This window comes from Mirounga leonina, unplaced genomic scaffold, assembly GCF_011800145.1.
Source record: "Mirounga leonina isolate KUSES-001 unplaced genomic scaffold, KU_Mleo_1.0 Mir_165, whole genome shotgun sequence".
Lineage (NCBI taxonomy): Eukaryota > Metazoa > Chordata > Mammalia > Carnivora > Phocidae > Mirounga > Mirounga leonina.
Genome location: NW_023270415.1, coordinates 13,611,447 through 13,639,049, shown reverse-complemented (window position 1 = coordinate 13,639,049; position 27,603 = coordinate 13,611,447). Strand labels below are relative to the sequence as shown.

The following is a 27,603-nucleotide window of genomic DNA, read 5'->3' as shown; positions in this document are numbered from 1 at the left end:
ATGCTCCTTCTTCTTCCTGGCCATCGACTTAGGTCCTACAGTCTTTTGCTGTTACTGAGCCTAGTCAGCAGTGGTGTTGAGCAGGGTGGGAGTGGCTAGAGCCTGAGGTCAGGCAGACACTCAAGGATGGGACAGATAATTAGGTGCAAGCAGCAGGTGGTGTCCAGGAGGGTGGCGGGGGGCAGTAAGGCCACCGTCAAATACATCTCAGAAACGGGGAGAAGCCGTTATCACAGGGGTTTGGGAACAGACAACAAGCAAAGCTGGGAGCAGGAGGGCATTTCCTGACTGAAATATCTCCACATAGAGGAGTAGCTTTGGATTCCTCCAGAGGCACTGGCACACCCCAGAGTCCCTTCGCTAGCCCTGCTCAGCTAAGGAGCTAGTCCAGGGTGCCAGTGGCAGGGCATGAGGTCGGTGCAGTGATAGGAGCAGCACTATGACTGTGAGCCGGACCAGTACTGCAGAAAGGACCATTGTATGTTTATTAAACAGCTATCTTAACGATAAGCGTATGAGTCACAAATGGCCAGCAAACCTAACTGCATGTGAATCTGAGAAGAACAGGCCTCTTCCTCATCATGGTATTGGTAGCATACTGAGCTGGACTCGGGAGGTGTCTGTGTCTGAATCTGGTCGTGGACCCTCTGGGGCTCATGTCTGTCTCCTCTGCAGACTCCTCTCACCTCACACGAGAATCCATTCCTTTGCTAAATCTCACGAATTTGAATCAGGATTGCAAGAGGATAATGTTCATAGATTCTCACTTGCCGTCTACACATGCTCAAACTTCAGGTATCAAAGAACGTGGTTGTTATCAATGATCCTGTCTCTGCTGCTGTCTATCTCCACCCTCCTGTAGCAGCCAGGTGCGGAAACTGTCCTCTTTGGGATTTTTGCTTCTCAGCTCTTGGAGCTAACTAATTTAACCCGCATCATGTATGGGTTACAAAGCAGCTCGGGACCTAGGACATAAAATGTATTGAAGATATTTCTATATGGGATGAAGATGCTTTGAGAAAAATAGAGGCCTAATACTAAAAGGCAAGTGCATTTTACTTGACTGGTTCACTTTTTGCCTGCCACAGAGAAGGTGCTCAGCATTTAACGGGTCATTGCTGTAGACCCGTCCTTGAGTTGCCAGGGAGAACTTTTTTAAAAACTCTTATCATTAAATAATAAGAAAACATCATTGATGTGGTGAAAGGCATCTGTTGCATACATTCTCCAAATTACTCACTACTACAGATTATAATCACCTAAAGCAACTATGCAGCAACTTATATTGCAAATTCTAAACCCATTTCAAATCCTAAGTACATTTGTTCACTTGGTTATGGTAGAATGATTTTTGCCTTTGGGTTAATTTTTAAGAAGTCTGCATGTGTGGATAAAGAGGGTAAGAGGAGGAATTATGTATATTTCTTTTTTTTATTATGTTAATCACCATACAATACATCATTAGTTTTTGATGTAGTGTTCCATGACTCATTGTTTGTGTATAACACCCTGGGCTCCATTCAATACATGCCCTCTTTAATGCCCATCCCCAGGCTAACGCATCCCCCCACCCCCCTCCCCTCTAGAACCCTCAGTTTGTTTCTCAGAGTCCATAGTCTCTCATGGTTCATCTCCCCCTCCGATTTCCCCCCTTCATTTTTCCCTTCCTACTATCTTCTTTTTTTTAACATATAATATATTATTTGTTTCAGAGGTACCGGTCTGTGATTCAACAGTCTTACACAATTCATAGTGCTCACCATAGCACATACCTCCCCAGTTTCCATCACCCAACCACCCCATCCCTCCCACCCCCCACCACTCCACCAACCCTCAGTTTGTTTCCTGAGATTAAGAATTCAGGAATTGTGTGTATTTCTAAACACATCTTTTTTTTTTTTTTTTTAAGATTTCATTTATTTGAGAGAGAGAGAGCAAGCGAGCACACAGAGGGAGAGGGAGAAGCAGGCTCCCCATGGAGCAGGGAGCCTGATATGGGGCTTGATACCAGGACCCCGAGATCATGACCTGAGCCGAAGGCAGACCTTAACTGACTGAGCCACCCAGGTGCCCCTCTAGCATCTTCTTCACAGGGGCTTCATTTGTGTTGGGTGAATGTGTATCCTGTTTCACCAGGTCCTGGGACTTGAGCTGACCCCTGGGCATTGACCCTTCTTAAAGAATGCTCGTAGGGACTAAGGGACAATAGCTTCTAGCTAAGAGGATGATTTATTAATTTAACAAATATTCCCACTTCCTTTGTTTGCCATGCTCTGTGGAGTGCCCTTAAAATAAAGCAAATAACTACAATATAAGGAGGTAGAGGTTATGGGCAAAATGCTGAGGGAGCCCAGAGGAGCGAATAACTCACTGCCGGGGGGCAAGGGGTAGGGTGCTGAAGTCTTCATGGAGGAAAGATATTTGAGCTGGTCCTCAAATAGCAAACAAGGCTTGTATCCGTGGAATTCTCTTTGAATAGACCTGTGAATTCAGATACTTAATTATTTTCTAGTGACAGAGAGGAGGGGTTGATGGAGAAGAGCTTATAGGTCCTTCTGTGCACAACCCGCTCATCCTCACTCCAGGAGCAGTACCCCTGGGGACCCAGGGGTGCTCTCTGTAAAACAGTCTAAATGCATTAGAGTCCTGTCTGGAAACTCTTGACACTCACTTTTGGGGAAATTGTCGTAATTTGTTTTTTCTAATATCCATTGGTTTTTACCCTTTCTCTCCCTTAATTGTCAATACCACTAGTGCTCCCTTCTCCTATTTGTTCTTTTCCCGGTCCATGTAAAGATTTATTAGAGCCTACTCATAAGAATAGGTATCTATGTATGAAATTCCTCTAGAGCCTTCAGGGCTCAGTCGCTACCATGATTATAATACCAGCTCTATTCAGGTTGTATGAGTCACTCAAAACTAAATTTGAAATAACAGTGGAAGAAATCTATACAGCACAATGCCTCTAATTGATATGCTTTACATCAAAAGGCAAGGCTTGATAAAGGTGTGTTTCAGGTAATAACCTTGATTTTTATGCTTCACTGAAATTTGGCTCCTCTCCCCCAAGGATCACCGACTTCTTTGTGCGGCCATACCACCATATTAGTGATGTTATTAGTAATGTCATTCTGCTAGTCGTAGGGTGGAAGTCGCATTAATTACAAATTATAGCTTCAACATAAAACCAATGAACTTGGGTGAGCCTTTTATTCCTGGGCCTTGTCACTTTGATTCATACTGCATCTTGCTTTTTAACTGCTGCCGTGAGCCCTGCGTGCATTTCTCGGCAGTCTGTTTTTTCCAAGGCGCTTTGCAGCCAGTCCCGCCCAGAGCAGGATAGGGCCCAGCAGGGATGTGTTGTGTGATTAACTGCATACCTCTGTGTGTGCTGAGGAAAGAGGCCGGGGGCACATTGTCTTATACTCCCCGAGAAGTATGGTAATAGCTCAGCCGTGCACTTACTGGAGTGTTTCCCCGTGATTATAAAACACAAGCGAAGAGACTCATTAGTAAGAAAGAAAAATGGAGGACTGGGTTTAAATGGGCTTGTAGGTTAATAGGGTCAAACATACTTAGTACACGGGCACCGGAGTGATGGAAATTCTCACATGGGGTCTCCGCTCTTGGTCAGTCATCTTAGACTGAATTTTTGGTTTGATGGTTTTTGGATTAAAGTATGGATCTTGGGGGGGGGGGGTGCGCCTGGGTGGCTCAGTTGTTAAGCATCTGCCTTCGGCTCAGGTCATGATCTCAGCATCCTGGGATTGAGCCCTGCATCGGGCTCCCTGCTCCGCGGGAAGCCGGCTTCTCCCTCTCCCACTCCCCCTGCTTGTGTTCCCTCTCTTGCTGTCTCTCTCTCTGTCAAATAAATAGAACTTAAAAAAAAAAAAAAAAGTATGGGGCTGGGGCACCTGGGTGGCTCAGTCGTTAAGCATCTGCCTTCGGCTCAGGTCATGATCCCAGGGTCCTGGGATGGAGTCCCGCATCGGGCTCCCTGCTCCGCGGGAAGCCGGCTTCTCCCTCTCCCACTCCCCCTGCTTGTGTTCCCTCTCTCGCTGTCTCTCTCTCTGTCAAATAAAAATCTTTAAAAAAAAAATAAAGTATGGGGCTGAATGTGGTGTTTGGAGGTTGAGGCCTATAACAACATTAGAGGAAATTTGGAGACAGGAGTATTATTCAGCCTGCACCAGCTTTTAAAGTCAACGTTGTTTTTGTCTTTCTATCCATGAACATTTTCCTCATAGGCACTGAAATTCCTCTTACCAGTGTAAAGTCACTTGATCAAAACTAGAAAATTCTCAGAGTACAGTGAAAGGGTCCTTTACCAGGAGTTTCACCATCAGCCCTACCAATTCTTATTTGCTGTTTGATCTTGAATAAGTCTCTTAGGCTCCCGGAGCTTTTCTTTTTTCCACGTGTGAAATATGGAGGCGATTCAGCCTGCCCTCCTGCTGTTTTTGCAGGATTCTCCTGTCCTTGGATGACCGTTTCACCTTGCGGCATCCTGCTATATGGTTAGGAACAACTGTTATCATTACTTTCCCTCCTTTTATTATTTCATAGAAGATGAAAGTGAGCCCCAAATCCAGAGGCTGTTTAATATTGTTTATATGCACATGTTCTGTTTCTAAGAGGCTCTTGATGAATTTGAAACTTAATCCTCATGACATCCCAACATATTTCATGTTTTTAGTGTGAGAGAATACTGGTTCTTCAGGGATGTTTTTCTAGAAAGTGTTTATATGTACAAAAGGAGCGTCTACAAGCTGAATAAGGTGTGAGGGTGTTGGAGAGCTATTGGAACAATGGCTGTCGTGGCATCTCATTAAAGAGTAAGTTATGCTTTCCTTCTACCTTGGGTGTTAAAGCTTTATTAACACTGGGTTTGAAAACACCTCACAAAAAAAGCTAAATGCTTAAGGGATTTATTATAAAACTCCATCGTGCCATTTATTTCTGTGGATGCTTGAAATTGCTGGGGTAAAATAATGTATTCAGCAAGGAAGCAAGTTCTCGCTTCCTCCCATGAGTCCTCTTGATTGTGCTATTGGTATCTTATTCTTTAATTAAACTTGTCCAAAGATAGGATCAGTTAAAGTGTTTACTGTATAAATAGTTTTCATTCCCAGTGTGCAAGTTTAAAACCCTGGTAAAAAGAGTTTGCCATCTGTTAAAAACCAAAACATGTGGTGTGCTCTTGCATAAAAATAAACTGCACATTATTCATAAAAAGAATCACAACACATAACGTATCTTTGGGGCTGACAGTAACTTGTGCCGTTTTAGAATGTCACCACCTCTCTCTAAGTGACAGTATGATCAGTGGTGTGTTGTGTTAAAAAAAAAGAAAATCTATAAGATGTAATGAAATTAACATATGTATTTTTATTAACATGAAAATAGATTTGTCTGAATGCAAGCTTTCCTGATAAGAAACGGTAATTTTTTTCCTTTGATCATTTCAAATTTAATTATTTCTCCGAGTTTTCGGTTTACATCTTTTTCCCCCCTAAAATGTCACCATTTGATTTAGCCAGGTATTTACCTCTCTCCCTGCATTGCCGCTCCCTCAGCCCTGCGACGGTGTCTCCTCCCACTCCTGAGGTCCCCTCGTATTTCTGCTCTTTGCCTTTCCACTTGTCTGTACTCACGACAAGAAACTTCCTAAAATACTTCCTAAAATACAGGTTACTTGCTGCCAGTCATTAGAACCATCAGTAAGGGCACCTGGGTGGTATAGTTAAGCCTCCAACTCAGTCTCCGATCAGGTCATGATCTCATGGTCCTGAGCTAGAGCCCCATGTCAGACTCCACCCTTGGGGCGGGGGGTGGGGGGCGGATGTCTACTTAAGAATTCTCTCTCTCTCCCTCTGTCCCTCCCCGCCCCCCACACGTATGCTCACTCTCTCTCTCTGAAAATAAATAAATCTTTTAAAATAAAATAAAATAAAACCATCACTAATATCACATGGCTTGTGGAACAAAGTCTAAATCCCTCAGAATATTATGCAAGAAATTCCATAATCTGGCTCCCAGCCCCTTCCATAGCCTCGACCCTCACTCTTCCTAACCCAGAACCCTCCGTGGTTCTACCTGACTCTTCAGGCCTGAACTTGCCTCTTTCACATTTCCATGTTTATAATTACCTCTTTCTTTGGAAGGTTTTGCCTGCCTCTACCTCATCCCAAATGAGATTTGTGCTTTAAAATGCAGCTCAAACTCCAGATTCTTCCTTAATTCTTAGCTTATTGTTCCAATTAGAGGTAATGTCTTGCTTCTCTGTGTTCCCAGTGTATTTTATGATTCTTATTTTGCCCAATAATTTTTAACCTTCTATTCTAGTCATTCATTTACTGCCCACCCTCCCCAAGGTCTAAATTATTTGAGGATAGAGATTTGTCTTAGTCCCTTCGAGCTGCTATAGTAAAACTGCCATAAGCTGGGACACTTGGCAGAAACGTATTTCTCACAGTTCTAGAGGTGGGGGAGTTCAAGATCAAAGCACTGGCAGATTTGGTATCTGGTTCATGGTGCCTTCTCACTGTGTCCTCACATCGTGGCAGGGACTAGAGAGCTCCGTGGAGTCTCTTTTATTAAGTAGTAATCCCATTTGTGAAGGCTCTGCCCTCGTGAACTAATCACTGCTGGAAGGCCCCACCTCCCAATAACATTGCCTTGGGGGTTAGGATTTCAACCTACAAATTTCAGAAAGGGGACATAAACATTTGATCTATAGCAAGACTATGTTCTATTCATCTTTGTATCCCCCATACCGACCAGCATACTTTGTCAGGTACTCCATAAATGTTTTTCCAAAATGATTTGAAAACCGAAAATCCATAATAACCAAATTCATGCAGTGGAGAAATTTAGATTAACAGATCAGAATAGAATGTCAGATTCTAAGTTGGATTTTTTTTTTTTTCTATAGAACTATTGGGCAATAGTTATGAACATCCCAAAATATTCTTGGCACTCTTCTGTTCAGTATTTCTTATTGGGCAATCAGTATCTCTTAAGATCCCGTGGGAAGTTCTGGCTCATTTGTTTGAGACAAAACCAATTGCAATCTTTGGATCTTGTTTGGATCCCGTTTCAGAATAACAAGCTCTAATAATATGAGTTCATAAGATAGGAAAATGTAAATACTGACTATCCAGTGAAATTCTGATATTCAAGAATTATTGTTAATTTCTTTTTAGATATGATTAAACTCTTGTGGTTGTGTTTGTATATGTTTATTATAATAGTTTTACTGCGATAGTTAATTTAGATAAACTTCTCTTAAGGCCTACAGTTTGATAAGTTTCCACATATATACAGCCATGAAACCCTCAAAATCACATCCAGTGATGTCAAAAATTTCCTTGTGCCCCTCTGTAGTCCCTGCTTTAAGCTTGCCCTCTTCCCTTTCTATCCCCAGCCACTAAGGTCCCTCCATCTCCATGCAGTTTACGTTTCCTAGAAGTTTATATAAGTGGAATCATATAGTATGTGCCCTTTTTTGTGTCTGGCTGCTTTCATTCGACAATTATCTTGACATTCATCCATCTTGTACTATGTAGGAATGGTTTGTTTCTTTATATCAGTGAACAGTATCCATTTTATTAATGTAATAGTTTGCTGTTCTGTTCACCTGTTGATGCACATTTGGGTTGTTTCCATTTCGGGCTATTATAAATAAATCTGCTGTGAGCATTCATGTCAAGTCATTTTGTGAATACATGCTTTCATTTCCCTGGGTAAGTGCATGGGAGTGGAATGGTTGGATGATATGGTAGCTCTATGTTTAACGTTTTAAGAAATTCTCAAACTGTTTTCCAAGTGGATTTATAGTTAATTTTATATTCTCACCAGGAATGTATAAGAGTTCCAGTTCTTCCACATCTTTACCAACACTTGGTATGGTCGATTTTTAAAATTTTAGCCATTCTAATAGGTATGTAGTGGTATGTCAGTTGAGTCTTAATTTGTATTTTCCTAGTGACAAATGATGTGGAGCATCTTTTCATGAACTTAGTTTTCATTCTTACCTCGTTTTCGGTGAAGTGTTTGTTCAAATCTTTTGTCCCCACCCCCTTTTTTATTGGGTTCCTTGTTTTGTTATTACTTGAGTTTTGAGAGTTACTTACATATTATTTTTCTAACACCTTTATCACATTTATGACTTGCAAATATTTTCTTCCAACCTCTGGGTTTTTTCATTTTCTTAACAGTAGCTATTGAAGGGGCACCTGGGTGGCTCAGTTGATTAAGCATCCGCCTCCGGCTCGGGTCATGATCCCAGGGTCCTGGGATTGAGCCCCGAGTCAGGCCCTCTGCTCAGCAGAGAGTCTGCTTCTCCCTCTCCCTCTGCTGCTCTGCCTACTTGTGCTCTCTATCTCTCTGTCAAATAAATAAATAAATAATCTTTAAAAAAAAAAAAACAGTAGCTATTGAAGACATTTTAAATTTTAATGAAGTCCCATTTATGAATTTGTCCTTTTCTAGATGGTACTCTTGGAATCATGCCTAAGAGATCTTTGCCTAATCCAAGGTCACAAAGATTTTCTCATATCATTTTTCCTAGAAGTATGATGATTTTAGGTTTTATATTTAGGTTTGTGTTCCATTGAGTTAATTGTTGTTTATAGTGAAGGTATAAATGGCAGTTCATTTTCAAAATATGGATATTTAATTACATTAGCAGAATTTGCTGAAAATATTACTTATTTCCTCTGAATTTCCTGAATTTGTGGTTTTGTTGAAAATGTCCATATATGTATGGGTCCGTTTCTGGACCCTGTTCAGTCCCACTGATCTGTTTATTTGTCTCTACATCAGTGCCACACTGTATGCTGTCGCTTTATAAGTCTTGGAATCACAGGTTATTTAAAAAATACTGGAGGAATAAGGTCTTCAAACTTTGTTCTTCTTTTTCTCAGTTGTTTTGGCTAGAGTGGAGGTCCTTTCTTTTTCCACATAAATTTTAGAATTCGTTTGTCAATTTCCACCAAATAAAAAAGGCTGCTGAGATTTTGCTCTCGCACAGAATCTATATATTTATTTAGGGAAAATTGATGCCTTTTCTGCATTGAGTTTGGTAATCTGTTAACCTGGGATGTCTCTCCACTTAAGGTCTCTTCAATTTTCTCTCTGCATTATCTTATCATTTTGATGTACAGGTCTTCTACAACTTTTGTCAGATTTATCCCTAAATATATCATATTTTTGGACGTGATTGTAAGTTGTGTTACTTTATAACTTCAATTTTCTGTTGTTTGTTACTAGTCTATGGGGAAAAAATTGATTTTTTTTATATTGATCTTGTATCCTGGAGCCTTGCTAATCTGACTTAAACATTCCAATAGCTTTCTTGTAGCTTATATCAGATTTTCTACAAAGATATTTATGTCATCTCTAAATAAAGACAGTTTGATTTCTTTGTTCCCAAACAGGATGCCCTCTCTTTTCTTTTTCTTGCCTGATTCAATGACTAGAAACTCCAGTAAAATGTTGAACAGAATTATGAGAGTAGATATCCGTATCTTGTTTCCTGATCTTAGGAGGGAAAAATCACTCTTTTATCAAGAAGTTGGTGGCAGTTGTAGATTTTTCATAGATGCTGTTTATCAGATTGAGAAAGTTTCCTTCATTTCTACATTGTCAAGAGTTTTTATCAGGAATGGATTTTGGATTCAGTCAAAGGCTGTTTCTGTGTCTAATAAAATGATCATATAGGGTTTTTTTGTTTTTGTTGTATTAATATATGTTACATTGATTGATTTTCATATATTGAACCAACTATGTACATTCCTGAGATAAATCTCATGATGCATTATCCTTTATATAGATTGTTGGGTTTAATTTAAGAAATTTTGTTTAGAAGCTTTTAAATCTGTGCTCATGATGCACATGAGCATCTTTTTTTTTTTTTTTCATGTAATATCTTTGCCTGGTTTGGGTTTCATTACAATGTTGACCTCATAGAATGAGTTGGGTAGCAATTCCTTCTTTTCAAGAATTTATGTATTATGTATTATTTCTTCCTTAAATGTTTGGTAGAATTTACCAGTGAAGATGACTGGGCCTAGAGTTTTCTCTATGGGAAGGTTTTTAATTACAAATTCAATTTCTTTGATTGATTCAAGATATTCAAGTTATTTATTTCTCCTTGAGTAACCTTTACTAGTTTGTGTCTTTCAAGAATTATGTGTATTTCATCTAATTTATTGAATTAATTGGCATGACATTGTTCATAATACTCTCTTATTGTCTTTTTAATAATTGTAGAACCTGGGTGATATCACTCATTCCTGACATTGGTTATTTATGTTTTTTTCTCTTTTTTTAATCTGGCTGGGGTTTTATCGGTTTTATCTTCTCTTAAAATCAGCTTTAATTTTATTGATCTTATTATTTTTCTACTTTGTAAGCTATTAATATCTGCTCTGATCTTTACTATTTTTTTTGTTCTACTACTTTAGGTTTGATTTGTTCTTCTTTTTCCAGTTTCTTTAAGGTGGAAGCTTGGAAAATATTCTGTGTGCACTTCTAAAAATGTGTATTCTGCTGTTGTTGGAGGGGAGTGTTCTAGAAATGTCAGTTAGGTCAGTTTGGTTCTTACGCTTTTTCAAATCTATATCCTTGCTGACATTCTCTCTACTGGTTCTATCAGTTATTGAATCAGCAGTATGAAAATCTCTGATAGACTTTTGGATTTTTCTACTCTCTTTACAGTTCTATTTCAGAGTCATGGATTTTGAAGCACTGTTACTAGATGCATAAACATTTAGTTTATTATATTCCTTTAATTGACTCATTTATCATTATGGAATAACCTTCTTTGCCACTGATAATGTTCTTTGAACACAAATCTACTTGGACATTAATATAGGCAATCCAGCTTTTTTTTTGGTATTATTAGAATGGCATGCCATTTTCCTTCCATTGGCTTTTAACTTGTTTGTGTTTTTGTATTTGAAGTGCATTTTTTGTAGTCCGCATATAGTTAGGTTGCACTTTTTCATTGAAGCTGAAGTTGTTTGGCTTTTAATTGGGATATCTATATTTAATGTGCTTATTGATTTGATTAGGTTTAAATCTATTTCTTGCTGTCTGTTTTCTATCTGTCACTTCTATTTGTGCCATTTTTTCTCTCTCAACCTTCTTTTGGAGTAATTGAATAATTTTTATGATTTGATTTTATCTATTTTGTTATTAGCTTTAACTCTTATTTCTTTAGTGATTGTTTTAGGGTTTATAGCATACATCCTTAACTTATCAGTCTGCCTTAAAGTGATATACTACTTCACTATACTATATAGAACCTTATAATATATACTTCCACCTCTCCCCTCTGAATTTGTGCTATTGTTGTTGTACATTTTACTTTTATTTTAAAGTCTACACTATGTTGTTATTGTTTTTGTTTAAACAATTATATTATTTAAAACAATTATCTTTTGGGGTACCTGGGTGGCTCGGTGGGTTAAGTGGCCAACTCTTGATTTCAGCTCAGGTCATAATCTCAGCATCGTGAGATTGAGCCCTGCATTGGGCTCTGCATTGAGCATGGAGCCTGCTTACAATTCTCTCTCTCCCTCTTCTTCTGCCCCTCCCCCACTCACACTCTTTCTCTCTCTCTCTAAAAAATAAGGAAAAAAACTTTAAATAAATAAAACAATTATCTTTTTTAAATAAGGATTTATTTATTTATTTGACAGAGAAAGAGAGAGAGAGCACAAACAGGTGGAATGGTAGTCAGAGGGAGAGGGAGAAGCAGGCTTCCCACTGAGCAGGGAACCCAATGCCGGGCTCGATCCCAGGACCCTGGGATCATGACCTGAGCCAAAGGCAGATGCTTAACCAACTGAGCCACCCAGGTTTTAAAGAGATTTAAATAATAAGAAAGAAAATGTATAGTAACCCATGTAGTTACCATTTCTAGTCCTTTCTTTTTTATGTGTACATCTATATTCCCATCTATTATCAATTTCCTTCTGTTTGAAGGAAGTCATTTAACATGTGTTATAGTGCAGGCCAGTTGGTAATGAATTCTTTCAGTTTTTGTATATCTGAAAACCTTTATTTCACCCTTGTTTTGAGAGAGATTTTTGCTGGGTATAGAATTCTCAGTTGACTTCTTTTTTTCTGTTAATACAGTTGACCCTCGAACAGTGCAGGGGTTAGGGGCACTGAGCTCCCTGCATAGTCAAAAATCCACTATAACTTTTGACTCCCCAAAAACTTAACTACTAACACCCTGACCAGAAGCCTTACTGGTAATATAAGCAGTCAATCAACACATATTTTGTACATTATATGTATTATATACTGTATTCTTACAATAAAGTAAACTACAGAAAAGAAAATATCATTAAGAAAACCATAAAATACATCTACAGCACTGTATTCTAAAAAAATTCATGTATAAGTGGACCCACACAATTCAAACCCATTTTGTTAAAGGGTCAACTGAATGTAAAAAAAATTGTTCCATTCCCTTTTCCCTTCCATTTTTTCTAATAAGTCTGCTGTCATTCTTATTTTTCATTCCCTATATGTAGCATGTCTGTTCTCCCCTGTCTACATTCAGAGTTTTCTTTTTATCACTGCTTTTGAAAAATTTGATTCCTCTCTCTCAGGAATCACTACCCTTCATTGTCCAATATAAAGTAACTCGAAAACCATTGTTTCATATATGATACAGAAATTTTTAGAAATTTGATTTTGTTTTTCATATATGCACTCAACCTTAATATTTGAAGACAAGATCCCCTTCTTTATTGTTATTTCCACCACATCTATTTCAGAAAAGCAGTGGCTTTATTTTTCAATATATTGAATTACAGGTTTATGTCTCTGTTTTTGATCTATATTCATATTTGTCTGTAATAAAAATTCAATCAGTTAAACATGTATTTTCTAGTTGTTAATATTAGAAATAGTTTATCTGTCACTCTGCTATTCTTCAATAAATTCAACTATTTCTCATTTCCTGGAGATCCAGATCTTTACAGTTGGATCACTTGTTAAAAATTTGTGGTCATCTTATATTTACCACCACTCCTACAAACCAAGATTAATAAATTCTATTAATATCAGGTTTTCATTTTCTTCACATATGGAGAAATTATCAAAGCACTCTTGGAATTTATTACTGTGATTGAATTATATTTAAAGATTTCCACTTGGATTTGGTGACATCTCACATAATGTCTAAAAAAATATGAATCAAATGTAACTTGTGTCTTAAAAGGTATACTAATCATAACCAGACAATATTAATGTTGACAAACACCAAGCAAACATATGTTGACTTCTGATAATCAAAAAAATAAGGTAGCAGTAGAAACTGAGCTTCCAAATACCTAAATTATTCATTCATATATGTGTACTAATATTTAGAGATATCTGCAATGCTGCAGAGCAGAATTACTTTTTTTTTTTTTTTTTTAGTATAGGTGCTTAATCTCCTCACCTTTGCAACACTCCCTCCCCTACGATTCTTACTCAATGGTGCTTAGGAATGTCTATTTCAAGCTCCCCTGGTGGTACTGGTGTATAGCCAGGCTTGGAAATTGTTGCTTTATTTAACATTACTGGGAAATCAATATTTTGTAGAAACATATTTTTTTACTTTTTATTTATTTATTTTTTTAGAGAGAGAGAGAGAGAGAGAGAGAGAGAGCACAGGCGGGGGGAGGGGCAGAGGGAGAGGGAGAGATAGAATCTTTTTTTTTTAAAATATTTTATTTATTTATTTGAGAGAGAAAGAGGAATGGAGGGAGAGAGAGAACAAGCAGAGGGGAGAGGTGGAGGTAGAGGGATAAGCAGACTCCCCATTGAGCAGGGAGCCCAGGATCATGACCCAAGAGGAAGGCAGACACTTAACCTGCGGAGCCACTCAGGCGCCCCGGGGAGAGAGAATCTTAAGCAGGCTCCACGCCCTGTCTTACAACCCTGAGATCATGACCTGAGCCAAAATCAAGAGTCAGATGCTCAATCAACTGAGCCACCCAGGCGCCCCCATAGAACCATATTTTTTAAAGGCCTTAAATACCTTTAAGAGCCACTGAAACAAAATTTAGAAATTTGGTAGATACTTTTCTAAAATACTTTTTATGCAACTCTGCCTTCTAAAATCATATGCTGCACATAATTTAACTTTCCTATGGGACTATGATGCCTATTTTAATGAACATCAGTTACTGTGCAGTGATGCCTTTTGGGGCTCTTGAAGTGCATAGCACCGTTTACCTCTATACAGTCTGGCCAATGCTGAAATAGGCTAATTTCTGTTCATTTTTCTGTCTTTCTGACTTCGGTCTGTCAGCTTTTACTTCTCCCTGCTGAGTGTACCTCTGACTCAAGCAACCCTCACTCTCTCTTTCTAATGTGTTACTTAAAGTGAGTTAAGGGCTCAAGGACCAGAAGAGCAAGATCGTTAGAATTGTATCTAAAATAAAACTGGGGGAAGGTGGCTATCCTCTCATGGAACAGTGCACACAGAGATGAAATTCATAGTGTCTGAAGCAGCTGTTGGTAAGCCTGTGGACTGCCTTGGCACTGAAGGGGTTTCTTTTATGTATAGAAAACACATCACTTAGTGTCTCTGAAATTTCTAATTTAACATATGGGGTCACATCTGTTAAAGGATTATTAGTCTAGAAAGGGAGTGATGTATAATTTATTAAAATAACTCTATGGGGAGATAGCGGACTCCATTTAATAAACTGGAATAGTTGCTGCCTCCACTGAATGCTCCCACTGGAATCCCACATTAGTTCAATAGAGGGGGCAGATGAAAACAATTGGTCTTTATATAATGTTTACTGTGTTGTATTACTTAGTGTCTCTCAGCTGAAAAATATTTATGTTAACTGTTCAGTTTAAGCTTTGAATATTGAACTCCTGCTGCTATATAGTTGGTACTTACTTCTGAGGAGAACAAGAATCCCTTGTTCCTTAGCTGTAGGAGGCAAAGGAAGGGTGCACCACTCTCCTTCCCTCCCATGTGCAGTGAAGGCCGGCAGGTCAGAGAATCTGCCTAGAGTTGCCCAGATTTACCTCTTCTCCCGGTACTATAGACCTACAAGGTAGATGGTATTAGAGGAGGCAGGCTCAAAGGGGGTTCTTTTTGGGTCAAATGCATTAATTTTCCTTTCTCGCAGCGATAATACAAAGACTCCTGCCAGAAGCACTTCCATGGCTGTCTGCTGATTGGGTTTCTCAGTAGCAAATAACATGACTCTGTCTTGATATGATAGCAGATTTCTTTCACGACCCCGCTCCCCACTGTGAAACAAAGCAATAGAATACTGTTGGGGCAGAAAAGTTTTCCCTTCTTCCCTTTTAGGTTCTTTGTCTGGTCTAATAATTAAATTGGCATAAGACAGATTAACAAGAGAAAAATAAAAGTTTAATAACATGTGTGCCTTCTGTATACATGGGAGAGACCCAGGAAAACTGAGTAGCTCTCCAAAATGGCTGAAGCCATCACCTTAAATACCATCCTCAGCTAAAAGTGAAAGATGGTAGAGCTGGAGAAACAGGAAAAACACAATAAACAAGTGTAAGGTTGTTACGCAGACTTAAGTCCGGGCTTTCTCCATTGATAAGAGTTTCTGCACATTGAGTGATCCCTCCTTCCTGGAAGGGAAAGATACCCTTAAAGACAGGGAGACACCCTTAAAAATGGATATCTCGCTTGTTCTGTGCTAAGCATGGAGCCTGCTTAAGATTCTCTCTCTCCCTCTCCCTCTGCCCCCACCCCTGCTCATGCACACATACTCTTTCTCTCTCTCTCTCTCTCAAAAAAAAAATAAATAAATAAAAATAAAAAGGAAATCTCCCTTGTAAATATAAATGTCTCCTGCAAAAGAATAACTTCTCCGTTTTCAGAGCTTCTTTTTGTGTCTGCAATTTCTTAAAAATAACCAGCTTAAAATAATCAGTATGCCAAAGAGGCATATCTTGGATTGGCAAAATTTGCTCCCCTAAAATACCTTGCACAATTCACACTTCTAAATGAAAGAGAAAGAACTGAGTACTCTCATCCTCCTCCCCTGCCTAGGTCTTGAAGGAACACTGGTAAATGTGCAGATACAGGCTTGCTTTCCCTATACCTCACAGAAAGAATTCCATCAAAAATCTTAGTGCTGGATTCTTCAAGTCTTGAATGTTTTGCTCTGTTGTTTCCTTCTTTTTATCATTTGCCTTAATTTATAGATTTACCTTAGTGCCAGACAAATTTAGAGATTTTTTTTCTTATATTCATATTTAGCATTGGTTTTAAAAAGAAAAGCAAAATTAACTTCCAATTCTAATACAGGAAGATTAAAATATGTAATGGGGTCTGTCTTAGGTTAACTGTTAATTAACATGAATAATATTGCAATAAAGCATTATGTGATTATTTTAGCTTCAGGCTGCATTTCAGATAGAGAGCACATTTTCTTCAATGTCTTATTTTGGTCTTACTCTTCCTTCCGTTAAGATTATTTTGCTGTTCATATTATTTCTTATCATATCCCATCTTTGGATACTTATAACAAAAAGTCTTTCATATTTTATGTCGTTCCACTTGGAGACACATAGCAGGGGCTGGGAAGCAAGGCAAGTATAGTGTGACCCCATAAGTCCTTAGTCCTTTGTTGCCTCAGAAAATACAAACCAGATACAGGTATGGTGTGGCAAAGTTATTAGTTGCCCAAAATCTCTGTCAGGGAAATGGTTGACTATAGAGCAAATCTGATATCTTAAAAATAAATAAATAAATAAATAAAAATAATTCCTCAAACCATTTGCTAATAAGGTGTTGGGGTTGAGCAAATTTTCCTCTCTCCAGCGTTCTTCCAGCTGGACTAAGAATGAAATTGACATGAGACAGATTAACAGGAGAAAATCACATTTAGTTTTGTACATGCAGGGCATCCAAAGACAAGAAACTTCAAGGACAGACAGTCTGGCAACATGAGGCTTATATGACATCCTGAGCTAAGGAACTTAGACCCCTAAGATAGGGGTCTAGGGATACAATGAGGAGGTAGGCCATTAGCTGGAAGGTGAGAGGAGAGGCTTGGAAAACAAAGCCTGTCCTGTTATGCAAATAACTTTCTTAGGTAAAAAAAAAAAAAAGAATCTCTTAATAGCTCTCTTCCTGGTGCAGGCTTTCCTTTCCAATGTAAATTTAGGCAGTTGAGAGAGGGGTAAAGACCTTTTCCTGAATCTGCTGGGGTTTGATTGCTTTTAACTCAAAAATCATCTTCATGCCAAAGTGGCCCATCTTGGAGTGGCCTGCCTTCGGCCCCTACAAATATACATTTCCCATTTAATTGACAGAATTTTAAGATGCATGAAAATAAGGTGTTGTAGATGGAAGTCATGATTAACATTTATATTGATGTTTTATGCTCGTTTATGGTTGGTAGGTGAGGGTCAGATATTACCCCAATTTCATGGAAGCAAAATTAAGCAAGTCACCTAAGAAGGGCAAAATTGAGGCTCATACTCTCCTCTAGACTTTACACTGTGATTGTCCTACTAAGCCAGGGTGTCTGTGCATAACATGTAAACCCTGGATCTTTGAGACACAAAAGGAAAATTACTGTGGTTATTTAACTACCTTTATTCTTTGAGACGAGCAGTACAAAGTTCAACTTACTGCTTTACACAATGTAGGGTCCAAGAGCAAGCTGCTCCAAGATGGGCTACTTTGGCATGAAGATTATTTTGCACTGAAGATAATCTAGATCCAGTGGGCTCAAGACAAACTTTTGCCCCTCTCTTAACCACATAGAAGAATCTAAATTGGGGGTCTTTCTTAAAATAAGAGTTACTACCAGAGATAAATTTAATCAGAGTGACCCATCCATATGGCAGGGCAAACATCTAATGACCAAATATTTGCTCTTCTTCTTATTGCTCTGTGAATTGCATTCCTACCTGTGATGTCTCAGACTCTACCCCCTTCTTCTTACTTCAGGATGACATATATATCTCATTTTGCCTGACTGTTTTTGGAATATCCTTATCTGTGTGGATTCCTGGTACATATGAAATTAAATTTGATTTTCTCCTCTGTTAGTCTGTCTCATGTCAATTTCATTCTTAGTCCGACTAGAAGGACCTTGAAGGGAACAGGAATTCTTCCTGTCTGACAACGGCATGATACTTACACCAATGCTTAATTCTATTCTGTCATCACTCTCAAAACCCTTAGAAACACCCTAGTTTCTTCACTTTTGCCAGGTGCTAAAATGGCAAAAGCATGGACATTGCAGTTAAGATAACCCCAAGCTCCAATCTTGGCTCCTCCTGTTAACAGTTTGCACAGCCTAGGTGAGTTATGCATGTCTAGCAGAGTAAGTGCTCAGTAAATGTCAACTATTATTATCAGCAAACAATTTGATAAGGCATTAAGCAGTGACTCAGAACGTAAAAGCAAGATGCTTTGTGAATTTATGTTCTACTAAATTAGTGAAACTTTGCAGTCTAGGAACTTACTGGTTGTGTTGGGGAGAAAGAATTTCTTCTGCCCTTCAAGGTCCTTCTACCCGGACTAGGACTCAAATTTGACATGAGGCAGATTAACAGGAGAAAATCAAATTTAATTGTGTACCAACAGGGAATCCATACAGAGATGGAAAGTCCAGATAGTCAGTAGGTCATTTTGAACAAAGGAGAAGGGGGTAGGATCTGGGACTTCCAAGGGAATGAATGAAATTCACGGGAAAATGAAAAAGAGTAAATGTTTGGTGAATGAATGTTTGTGGGACCACTCAAAAACAGTGGGACATAGGGGTGCCTGGGTGGCTCAGATGGTTAAGCGTCGCCTTTGGCTCAGGTCATGATCCCAGGGTCCTGGGATTGAGTCCCACATCAGGCTCCCTGCTAAGCAGGGAGCCTACTTCTCCCTCTGCTTCTCTCCCTCTCTTTCTTTCTCTCTCTTATGAATAAATAAATAAAATCTTAAAAAATAAAACAGTGGGACAGCTTTGATCAAACAGGCCTTGCTAGGTTCCTCCCTGTCCACCTACCTAGTTCATATCATAATGTAGTTATCTATGGTGATACTCTCTTCCCAGAGCAGGTCCTCTATCTAAATTTTTTTAGGCAGCTGTTGGGGAGGTAAAGAGCTTTTCCTGTATCTGCTGGGTTTTAATGGCTTTTAGCTCAAAATAATCTTCATTTAAAGTGGCCCATCTTGGGGCAGCTTGCCCTTGGCCCCTGCAGTGTGTCTAGTATTCTACCATTTGTGTTCTAAATTGCTGAATATACTGAAAAATTAAACTGGAATGAGACATGGGCGCCTGGGTGGCTCAGTTGGTTAAGCGACTGCCTTCGGCTCAGGTCATGATCCTGGAGTCCCTGGATCGAGTCCCGCATCGGGCTCCCTGCTCGGCAGGGAGCCTGCTTCTCCCTCTGACCCTCCCCCCTCTCATGTGCTCTCTGTCTCTCTCATTCTCTCTGTCTCAGATAAATAAATAAAATCTTTAAAAAAAAAACCGGAATGAGACATAGGAATTAAATATCAGTGTCCTCTATGATATTTTCAGTGAGGATTGGCTTCCACATACCTTGTTTCTTGTTCTCATTTTTTTCCTCTGTCCCCTCCAATATTGTCCACTGACACTTTTTGGATTAGACCTTCTTTTTATAAAGCAAGTTGTTCTCAGTTCATTCTCTTCTTGGTTGCTAATAATTTGCTGATTTTTTTTTTTAATAGCTGATATGCTTAAGTTAAAATTGACATTGTCTTATCCCCTTCCAGAATGTCTTGATTCATTCATGCTTACATATGTTTGGAAACATTTGTTGAGGACTTTCTCTGTAGGACTGGCCATGTGCTAAATGCTGGGAATAAGACAAGGAAAACATAGTTCTTTCTCTCACAAACTAAAAACCAAGCAAGGGTTGAGGAGGGTTGGTAGGAAGAGAGAGAGGGTGAGCGTTCACAAGCTAAATATACAACCAACTTAAACACAGCCTGAAAAGTTTACTATTTCTAGAAACAAAATGCTATGTAAACACAGAAGAGAAGGGTATTTTTTTTTTTTTTTTGCATGATGAGGCCTTAGGAAGTGGCATTTAAACTAGATCTTGAAAGTTGAAGTGCAGAGTAGAAATAGAGGGAAGTATTTTCCAAAGAAAACACCATGAGAAGATTCACAGGGGTGTCAAAGTTCATGCCATATTTGAGAGGCTATGTAAAGGCAACATAGAGTGCTTTAGAGGTATGGAACAAGAGAGGAAAACAGAGACTAGGGGCCAGTTTGTGAAAGACTGTAAAACTGGTTGAAGGAAACACAACTGTGAAATAGTTCAAGATGGACATTGTCTCCCTTGAATAAATAAAGCATTTTGGTGGTTTTGACTTGGTGGGAGAAATTCTCATTCTCTCTTTCTCTGTCTCAAAGTGCAGTTAATTTATTGCAGTAAATTGTATCAAAAACAAAATGGTAGCCCAGGGCAGGAGCAGATGCCATGGCCTTCAGCATCGCATCCCTTGGCATCTGGAATCCCTCATCTGGGTTGAGGTAGGGAGCTACGGTTGTACACTTTGTGTCTTGGATATTTTCAAAGCCCAATTCTTGCTATGCCACTGAACTTTTATAGTTGGGGTGTACATCTTCTCTCAACAAAACTTAGACTCCCTAAACATGCACTTAGGGCCTCCGCTGGCTCTTGAAGTAGGCTCAGCATCACTAAGGCCACATCCTCAGATGTGGGGAGAGAGCAAGTCAGTGCCCAGAGTCCTTGAACAATATCTCTACCTTCAGCTTTCCAAAATTCTGGAAAGCCCTGACTCCCACAATAAGAGCATTCACATAGATGGTACCAAACACTAGCATCCAAGCAGAAGGAGACGTTTGGCCTTTTACTTACAAGAAAAATAACTAATGATGAAAGTACAAGTCCCCAGTTGTGACTGAATTACACAATAGCTACTCTTTCCTCTGGTAGAATAATGATACCACCACTGCGTATGCTTGAGTTCTAAATGTCCCCGGGAAGCTTTCCCTTCTGCCTCCCAAGTGAATTAGCACCATTCCTGGTCCATCCTTAAACTCATTCCTCTAAAGGTTAATTATCTATTTACATCTTTCTTCTCAATAAGACTATAGCCTCCTTGAGAAAGTTCTGTTGAATTCCCAGCCTGGTCCTTGGAACACAGTGGCATTTTAGCAAATAGTTGAAGGAATGAATGAGTCAGTGAAGAAGGCTGGTCTTAATATAAAGGCCTGGGGCTCTTTCCACTGTGTACAAACACTGAAGAACAGCACCATTTTGGTGTAGTTCAAGAGGAGTCAAAAATTTTTTTTAAATAATTTTTATACAAAAGAGTAGAATACTTGGAGGGGGGAAAGCATGGTAAAGAAGAGGGGTGGACAATCAGGAGTAGAAAAGGTAGCTGGGATATTAAATAAGAATATATAGATGTCATCAAGAGCCTCGTTAGGTCTGGAGGAGTTGTTTTTTTTTTTTTCCCCTTTTTTTGTGCAGGGAGAAGCCTCATAAGCATGGTTGAGTTTGAATTACCTTCCATAAGATTTGTGGCGAGGAGGGGGATCAAAATCAAATTTAATTTTATTTTTAAACATATGATATTTTTGGGGCTCCCAGGTGGCTCAGTCGGTTGAATGTTGTTTGATTTCTTGGTCTTAGCTCAGGTCTTGATCTCAGGGTTGTGAGTTCGAGCCCCGTGTTGTGCTCCACACTGGGCATGAAGCCTACTTTAAAAAAAAAAAAGAAGAAAAGAAAAAAGAAACATGTTATTTTCATGCCCAAATGCTTTTCATACTGTTGTATATGTAAGAGTCCTCACTGAGGATCATGTGGCTTGTCCCTTCCTTATAACATTTTTGTTAAGGAAGTATTGAGACATAATTTACATGTGCTAAGTCCAAACCATGTGTATCCAAGTGTGCAGGGATGAGTTTTGACATATGCATAGACATCTAGATACAGTTTACCCATCACAATTAAGATATAGACCTCTGTAACCCCCAAAGTCTCTTGTACCCTTTGTAGTCAGCCCCTCCCCCCACTCCCAACCTCTGGAGCCACTTAACTGTTTTCTTTCCTTGCAGTTTTCTCTTTTCCAAAATACTGTATAAAGGGAATCATCCAGTCAGTAGCCTCTTTTACTTAACATAATGCATTTGAGGTGCCTTATGCATGTTACATCTTAGTATGGAGTAGTCGTCCATTATATTTCTTTTTTTTTTTTTTTAAAGATTTTATTTATTTATTTGAGAGAGAGAGAATGAGAGACAGAGAGCATGAGAGGGAGGAGGGTCAGAGGGAGAAGCAGACTCCCTGTCGAGCAGGGAGCCCAATGTGGGACTCGATCCCGGGACTCCAGGATCATGACCTGAGCCGAAGGCAATCGCTTAACCAACTGAGCCACCCAGGTGCCCCCGTCCATTATATTTCTGCCACAGATTGTCCATTCACCAGCTGATGGACGTTTGTTCTTTTTCTACTTTTTGGCTGCTGTGAATAGTGCTGCAGTGAATATGCACATCAAAGTCTTCGTGTGGACGTATGTTTTCATTCCTCCTGGGTGGGTAACCAGGATCAGGACTGCAGGCATGGCTCTCTAAGGAATTTCATTTTTATTTTGCATGTTCAGGGGTCCATAGGTGTATATAAAGAGTGGGAGACATGGACAGAAAGATCCTCAGGACAGTGTAGACCATGGGAACAGACTGGAAGCAGGGAGACTGGTTAGAGAATTGTTACTTTTCTGTCTACCATGTGGCAGACATTGCCATCTTCATCACTCTCTTTAATGCGGTGGGTTTAGAACATAGAATCATGCAGAGATCCTGTGTCTGTTTTTCTTGGGGAAAATTTGACCACTTAGTGGCCAAATTCTACCCATGCACTGTAATATAAAAACATCTTCATTTGGGGCGCCTGGGTGGCTCAGTTGGTTGAGCGACTGCCTTCGGCTCAGGTCATGATCCTGGAGTCCCGGGATCGAGTCCCACATCGGGCTCCCTGCTCAGCAGGGAGTCTGCTTCTCCCTCTGACCCTCCCCCCTCTCATGTGCTCTCTCTCTCTCTCTCTCATTCTCTCTCTCAAATAAATAAATAAAATCTTTAAAAAAAAAATCTTCATTTGTGGACCAAGTGGAAATGAAAGGGAATCAACATTCATTTTTATATAATCTGAGTATGTATTGCTAGAGCTTTTCTCATACTAATTTTTCTTTTATTGTCTTTCTTTTTTCTTCTTATTTCCTCTTAATGTTTCAACCATGGCATGGCAAGGGAACTGAGAATTTGAAATGCAACTGAAATGCACTTTTTTCCTTCTTTGTGTTTTTGGGAAAAAAATGAAATCCTTGCAATGACAGTGATTATTTTTATACAAAATTTAATACAGCATGAATAACTTCCTTCTTAACCATTTTTTAAAAGAAACCCATGTTCAACAAAATTAACAGTTCATTCCAGTGCCTTCTAGGTCTACTTTGAAAGATTATTAATGTGATTTCAATCAACTTAAAATTAAAAGCACGGGATTTCCAAGTTCAAAGAGACCTTAACAAAGCCAGCCCACGTTGTAGATGAGAAAATTGAGGCCCAGACCACTTGGGAGCCTGGTTCCATTGCTAAACATAAGAACTCATCATTGCTTTTGTGGCTTGGCCATGTGCCTCCCCTTAACAAGAAGGAGGAGCTCTGTGTTTTTTAGAATTGGGAAAATTGCCTTAGGCTTTTTATACATTTAAAAATAAAAATAGTCATGATAGGACCAAACTTGAATTTCTAAGAGACTTACTAAACTTGAAGATATGTGAAAAGAGATATATAAGATTTTTAATATTTTGTTTATCTTTTTGCGATGATACTGAAATATTTTGACATTAAGATACTTATAATGTATAACTGTTTAACAAGCATACTATTGTACTGCTGACTAGGTTGAACTGCCAATAGTTTATTTTTCTTCTTAGGGATAAATCTTACGTTAACTTTATAAAACGGGAGACATATTTGGGAAAACCAGTGATGCTAGCAGTAACATCCCGTAGTCAGGTGCACGCCAGGCTTTCTTGGTCCTGCTGGCATTCTGCTGACAGACACTTCTGCAAAACCGAAATGAGCAATCGAGAGACATAAGTCAGTGCTGAGATGACAAGACACTAACTCACCACCATGCAGTCACATCTCAGTCAAACATCAATTTGTTTTCCATATCCTCAGCATATATGCTAACATATAATGACATGCAGCTGAAAACACCCATTATTCACTATTTTATCATTCTCTGCTTTAGCCATTTATATTTTTTCACAACAGGGGTCCTGAGGGCTCGGGGAAGGGGAAAGAGAAAGGTGGAATAAACAAATAAAAGAGCATAACAATTTTTAAAAATGCACAAGGAGTGAAAAAAAGGAAAGGTGATCAGAGTGTCAGCTTTCTTGCTGATGACAGCTGAATTGAAGGATGAGGCATAGATGAGCAGGAATAATGGGTTGATTAATAATGAACCCCAGAATTAGACTTAACTGCCCACTCCAGGCAGCTTGGAATAGCCCTAGTTCCCCCATGTGGGGGCCTCCCTGTAAGATTGTAGTCAGCTCAGCATACTACGTGTGCTCTTGGGAGGAAGAGAAAAGGTGGGACGGAACCACACAACCTTGTCATATCCTCCAACCCAGTGAGCAGATAAGTCACACCACCACCCCTGTGGGGAGAGGCAAGAGGCCAAGAGTTTTTAGGGAATGTCCCTCCCTTTGGAAACCATTTGAGTGGGAAATAAGTGTGTATCATCCTGTGTGGATGAGAGAGGGGAGGTATCAAGGGACTGACCATTTTGGAAGCCCAGTGACATGCCTGTGAAGTTAAATTCACTATGTCTGGGAGGTTGAGAGAATAAAAGGAGGTATAGGTAAAGCACCCAGCCCGGGGACTGGCACAGAGCGAATGCTAAAAAAATAGTCGTGATTCCATTCAGTCTTTGTTTGGACAAATCCACATGCTCCTTCTTTGCCCTGTTTTGTTTGCCATCTCTAACCAGGTTTGTGATTTGGACAACCAGATGGATATGATGTCATCCTCTGGAAGAGAACAGATATGAAAAATATTAGAGTGGTGAGCAGTAGTGCATTTGATTTCTTATCTACTGAGCATGAGGCATCTGCATCATAAATCATAGGCACATGGATTTATGATTTCTGTAAAGCAAAAGAACATTAACCTGTTAATTTGTAGCTCCATTTGGAAATTCAACTGTTAAAGAAAGCCCTGTACAGGGCTAAAGACTGACCCTGGAGAGCACCACATCCTGGGGAGCAGTGGAGGGCAGGACCCACAGATGAGCCACGGAGGAAATGAAGAGGCCAGAGAATAAGGAGGAAAACTAGGAAAGTGAGCAACACGGAAGTCAAGGAGAGCGTTCATTTCAGGAAGGAGGGAGGGGGCGCCTGGGTGGCTCAGTTGGTTAAGCGACTGCCTTCGGCTCAGGTCATGATCCTGGAGTCCCTGGATCGAGTCCCACATCGGGCTTCCTGCTCGGCAAGGAGTCTGCTTCTCCCTCTCCCACTCCCCCTGCTTGTGTTCCCTCTCTCGCTGTGTCTTTCTCTGTCAAATAAATAAATAAAATCTTAAAAAAAAAAAAAAAAAAGGAGGGAGGAGTCAACTGTGCCCAATGCTGCAGAGGAGTCAGGTAGGATAGGGAGGAAAAGGAAGAAAGGGGCCTGCAGAGAAGGCAGTAAACATCCTTCATTGTCAGTTACGGAGCACGTAATGTATGGCGCACTGTGCTACCTGCTCATGCGCAATATCAACTTAATTCTCAAAAACACTACCCCCATTTTTACAGATGAGGGAAGTAGGAGTCAGAAAAGCTTAGTAGCAGCTTGGCTTAGGTCACAAAACTTAGAAGTCACAGAGCTGGGATGCAGACCCCTGTCATCTGACTCTTAACCACTCAGCTGCCCTCTCTTCCAGAAGACTTGCTTTTGCCCTGTGTTGGGTGAGGAAGCCAGAACACCGTGAGCTGAGGGGGAGCCAGGAGTGAGGGAAGGGTAAGAGAGGATGGCAGTTAGAGGAGGGTAGGCTGAGGTTTGTCTTGCTTTAGGACGGCAAAGACCTCAGCATTATTAGATGAAAATAGATGCCCAGAATAAAGCCAGGGAGTGAGGAGACACTCAGGGTGTGTGTGTGTGTAGGGGTGGGACCTTAGGAAGGAGAGCCCCTTCTTCTGTGTGACAGGAGAGAGCAGAAGCAATTGGATGGATAGGTTCAGTGTCAGAACATTGATGAAGAACATCTCTTCTGATTGTTCTCATTCTTTCTCTCTCTCTCTCCCACTCCATCCTTTGTCCCACCACCAGCCCCCTCCTCTATCTGGAACATCCCACTTACCCTTCCATGTCCCGCTCTTGTCACTCTCCTGAGTCCTCAGACAGGATGGTTTGCTCTAAGCTTCCAGGGAGTACACAGCATCCATCCACCCATGGGCACTGCTAGGTGGGCCCAGCAGGACCCACCCCCCCCCACCCCCCACTGCTGGATGTGACTTCATGCTAAGTGAGCATGAATCAGTTGAGTTTGCACCTAAGACATGGTGCCCCTTTGTAGGAGCTTAGGGTTTGGAAAAGGACTAAGTTACACAAATGATTATAATATAAGTCCTATGGGAGAAGGACCATGAAAGAGAGATATGCAGAGTGCTGTGGACTTCAGTCCAGAGGGGGAATGCAGTGAGGGAGGCAGAGGGTTTTGAGCTAGTTGTTGAAGGATGAGCATATTTACAACTGACAAAGATAAGGAATAGGCCATTTTACTTAGAGAAAGTAGCATGAGAAATGGCACAGAGCTTATCTGGGGAACACAGGATGGTCGTGTTTGGCTGAAGGAGGAAATATAGCTGGAGTGGTAAGTCCATGATGCAACAGGAGGACCTTGAGTGCTAGACTATGAAATTCTGTTCTTTTCAGCAGTCTTTTGGTCGCCAAGAAGTCGATCCTAAGAATTTATAAATCACACCTACCATTTTCCTTCCAGAACCTAGGCCAGTATCCTGTGAGTTTCAGGATACTAGTACCCACCCAGGTTCCCAGGAACACCTTTGAGCATATAAGTGAGGGCTGTGTTATCTCACTTGGACAGCTGCTGCCTGTGTCCTGGGGATGGGGGTGGGAAGAGGAGAGCTGGGGGTGGGCTTGCTCCTGCAGTGAGAGTTTTCTCATTACTTATACATCACTATTCTTAAGATCTATTTCTAGACAAAGAAATACAAAATAAAAACCTCTTTTTTCTTTCAGTTAAGAAAAAGAAGCCTAAACTATTAAATAAATTTGATAAGACTATTAAAGCTGAACTTGATGCTGCAGAAAAACTTCGTAAAAGGGTATGTTGATGTTTTTGTTTGGCGCAGAAACGTGCAATGAGTTAGTTCAATAAATTCAGGTATTACTCTTGAATTGTTGTTACAAAGTAATAATAATAAGAGAAGCAGCCCTTGAATAGAGTGGATTTTTCCCCAACCACATGAGCATTCCATGTGAAATGAATCAAGTAAAAGGGAAAAATTGCACCTGTGTGGCCCAAATAGAAGTAGAAGTAACATTTAGGCCCGCCGACTTGGGGTCAG

General features: G+C 39.9%; 1 protein-coding gene across 1 annotated transcript in view; it reads left to right on the top strand.

Moving 5' to 3' along the window:
• ASPH (aspartate beta-hydroxylase) overlaps window positions 1-27,603 on the top strand; it is a 194,300-nt gene that overhangs the window by 93,189 nt on the left and 73,508 nt on the right. Inside the window, exon 15 of the mRNA XM_035011224.1 lies at window positions 27,275-27,360. Within this exon, the coding sequence (XP_034867115.1) occupies window positions 27,275-27,360 (86 nt within the window). The remainder of the gene's footprint in view (window positions 1-27,274; window positions 27,361-27,603) is intronic.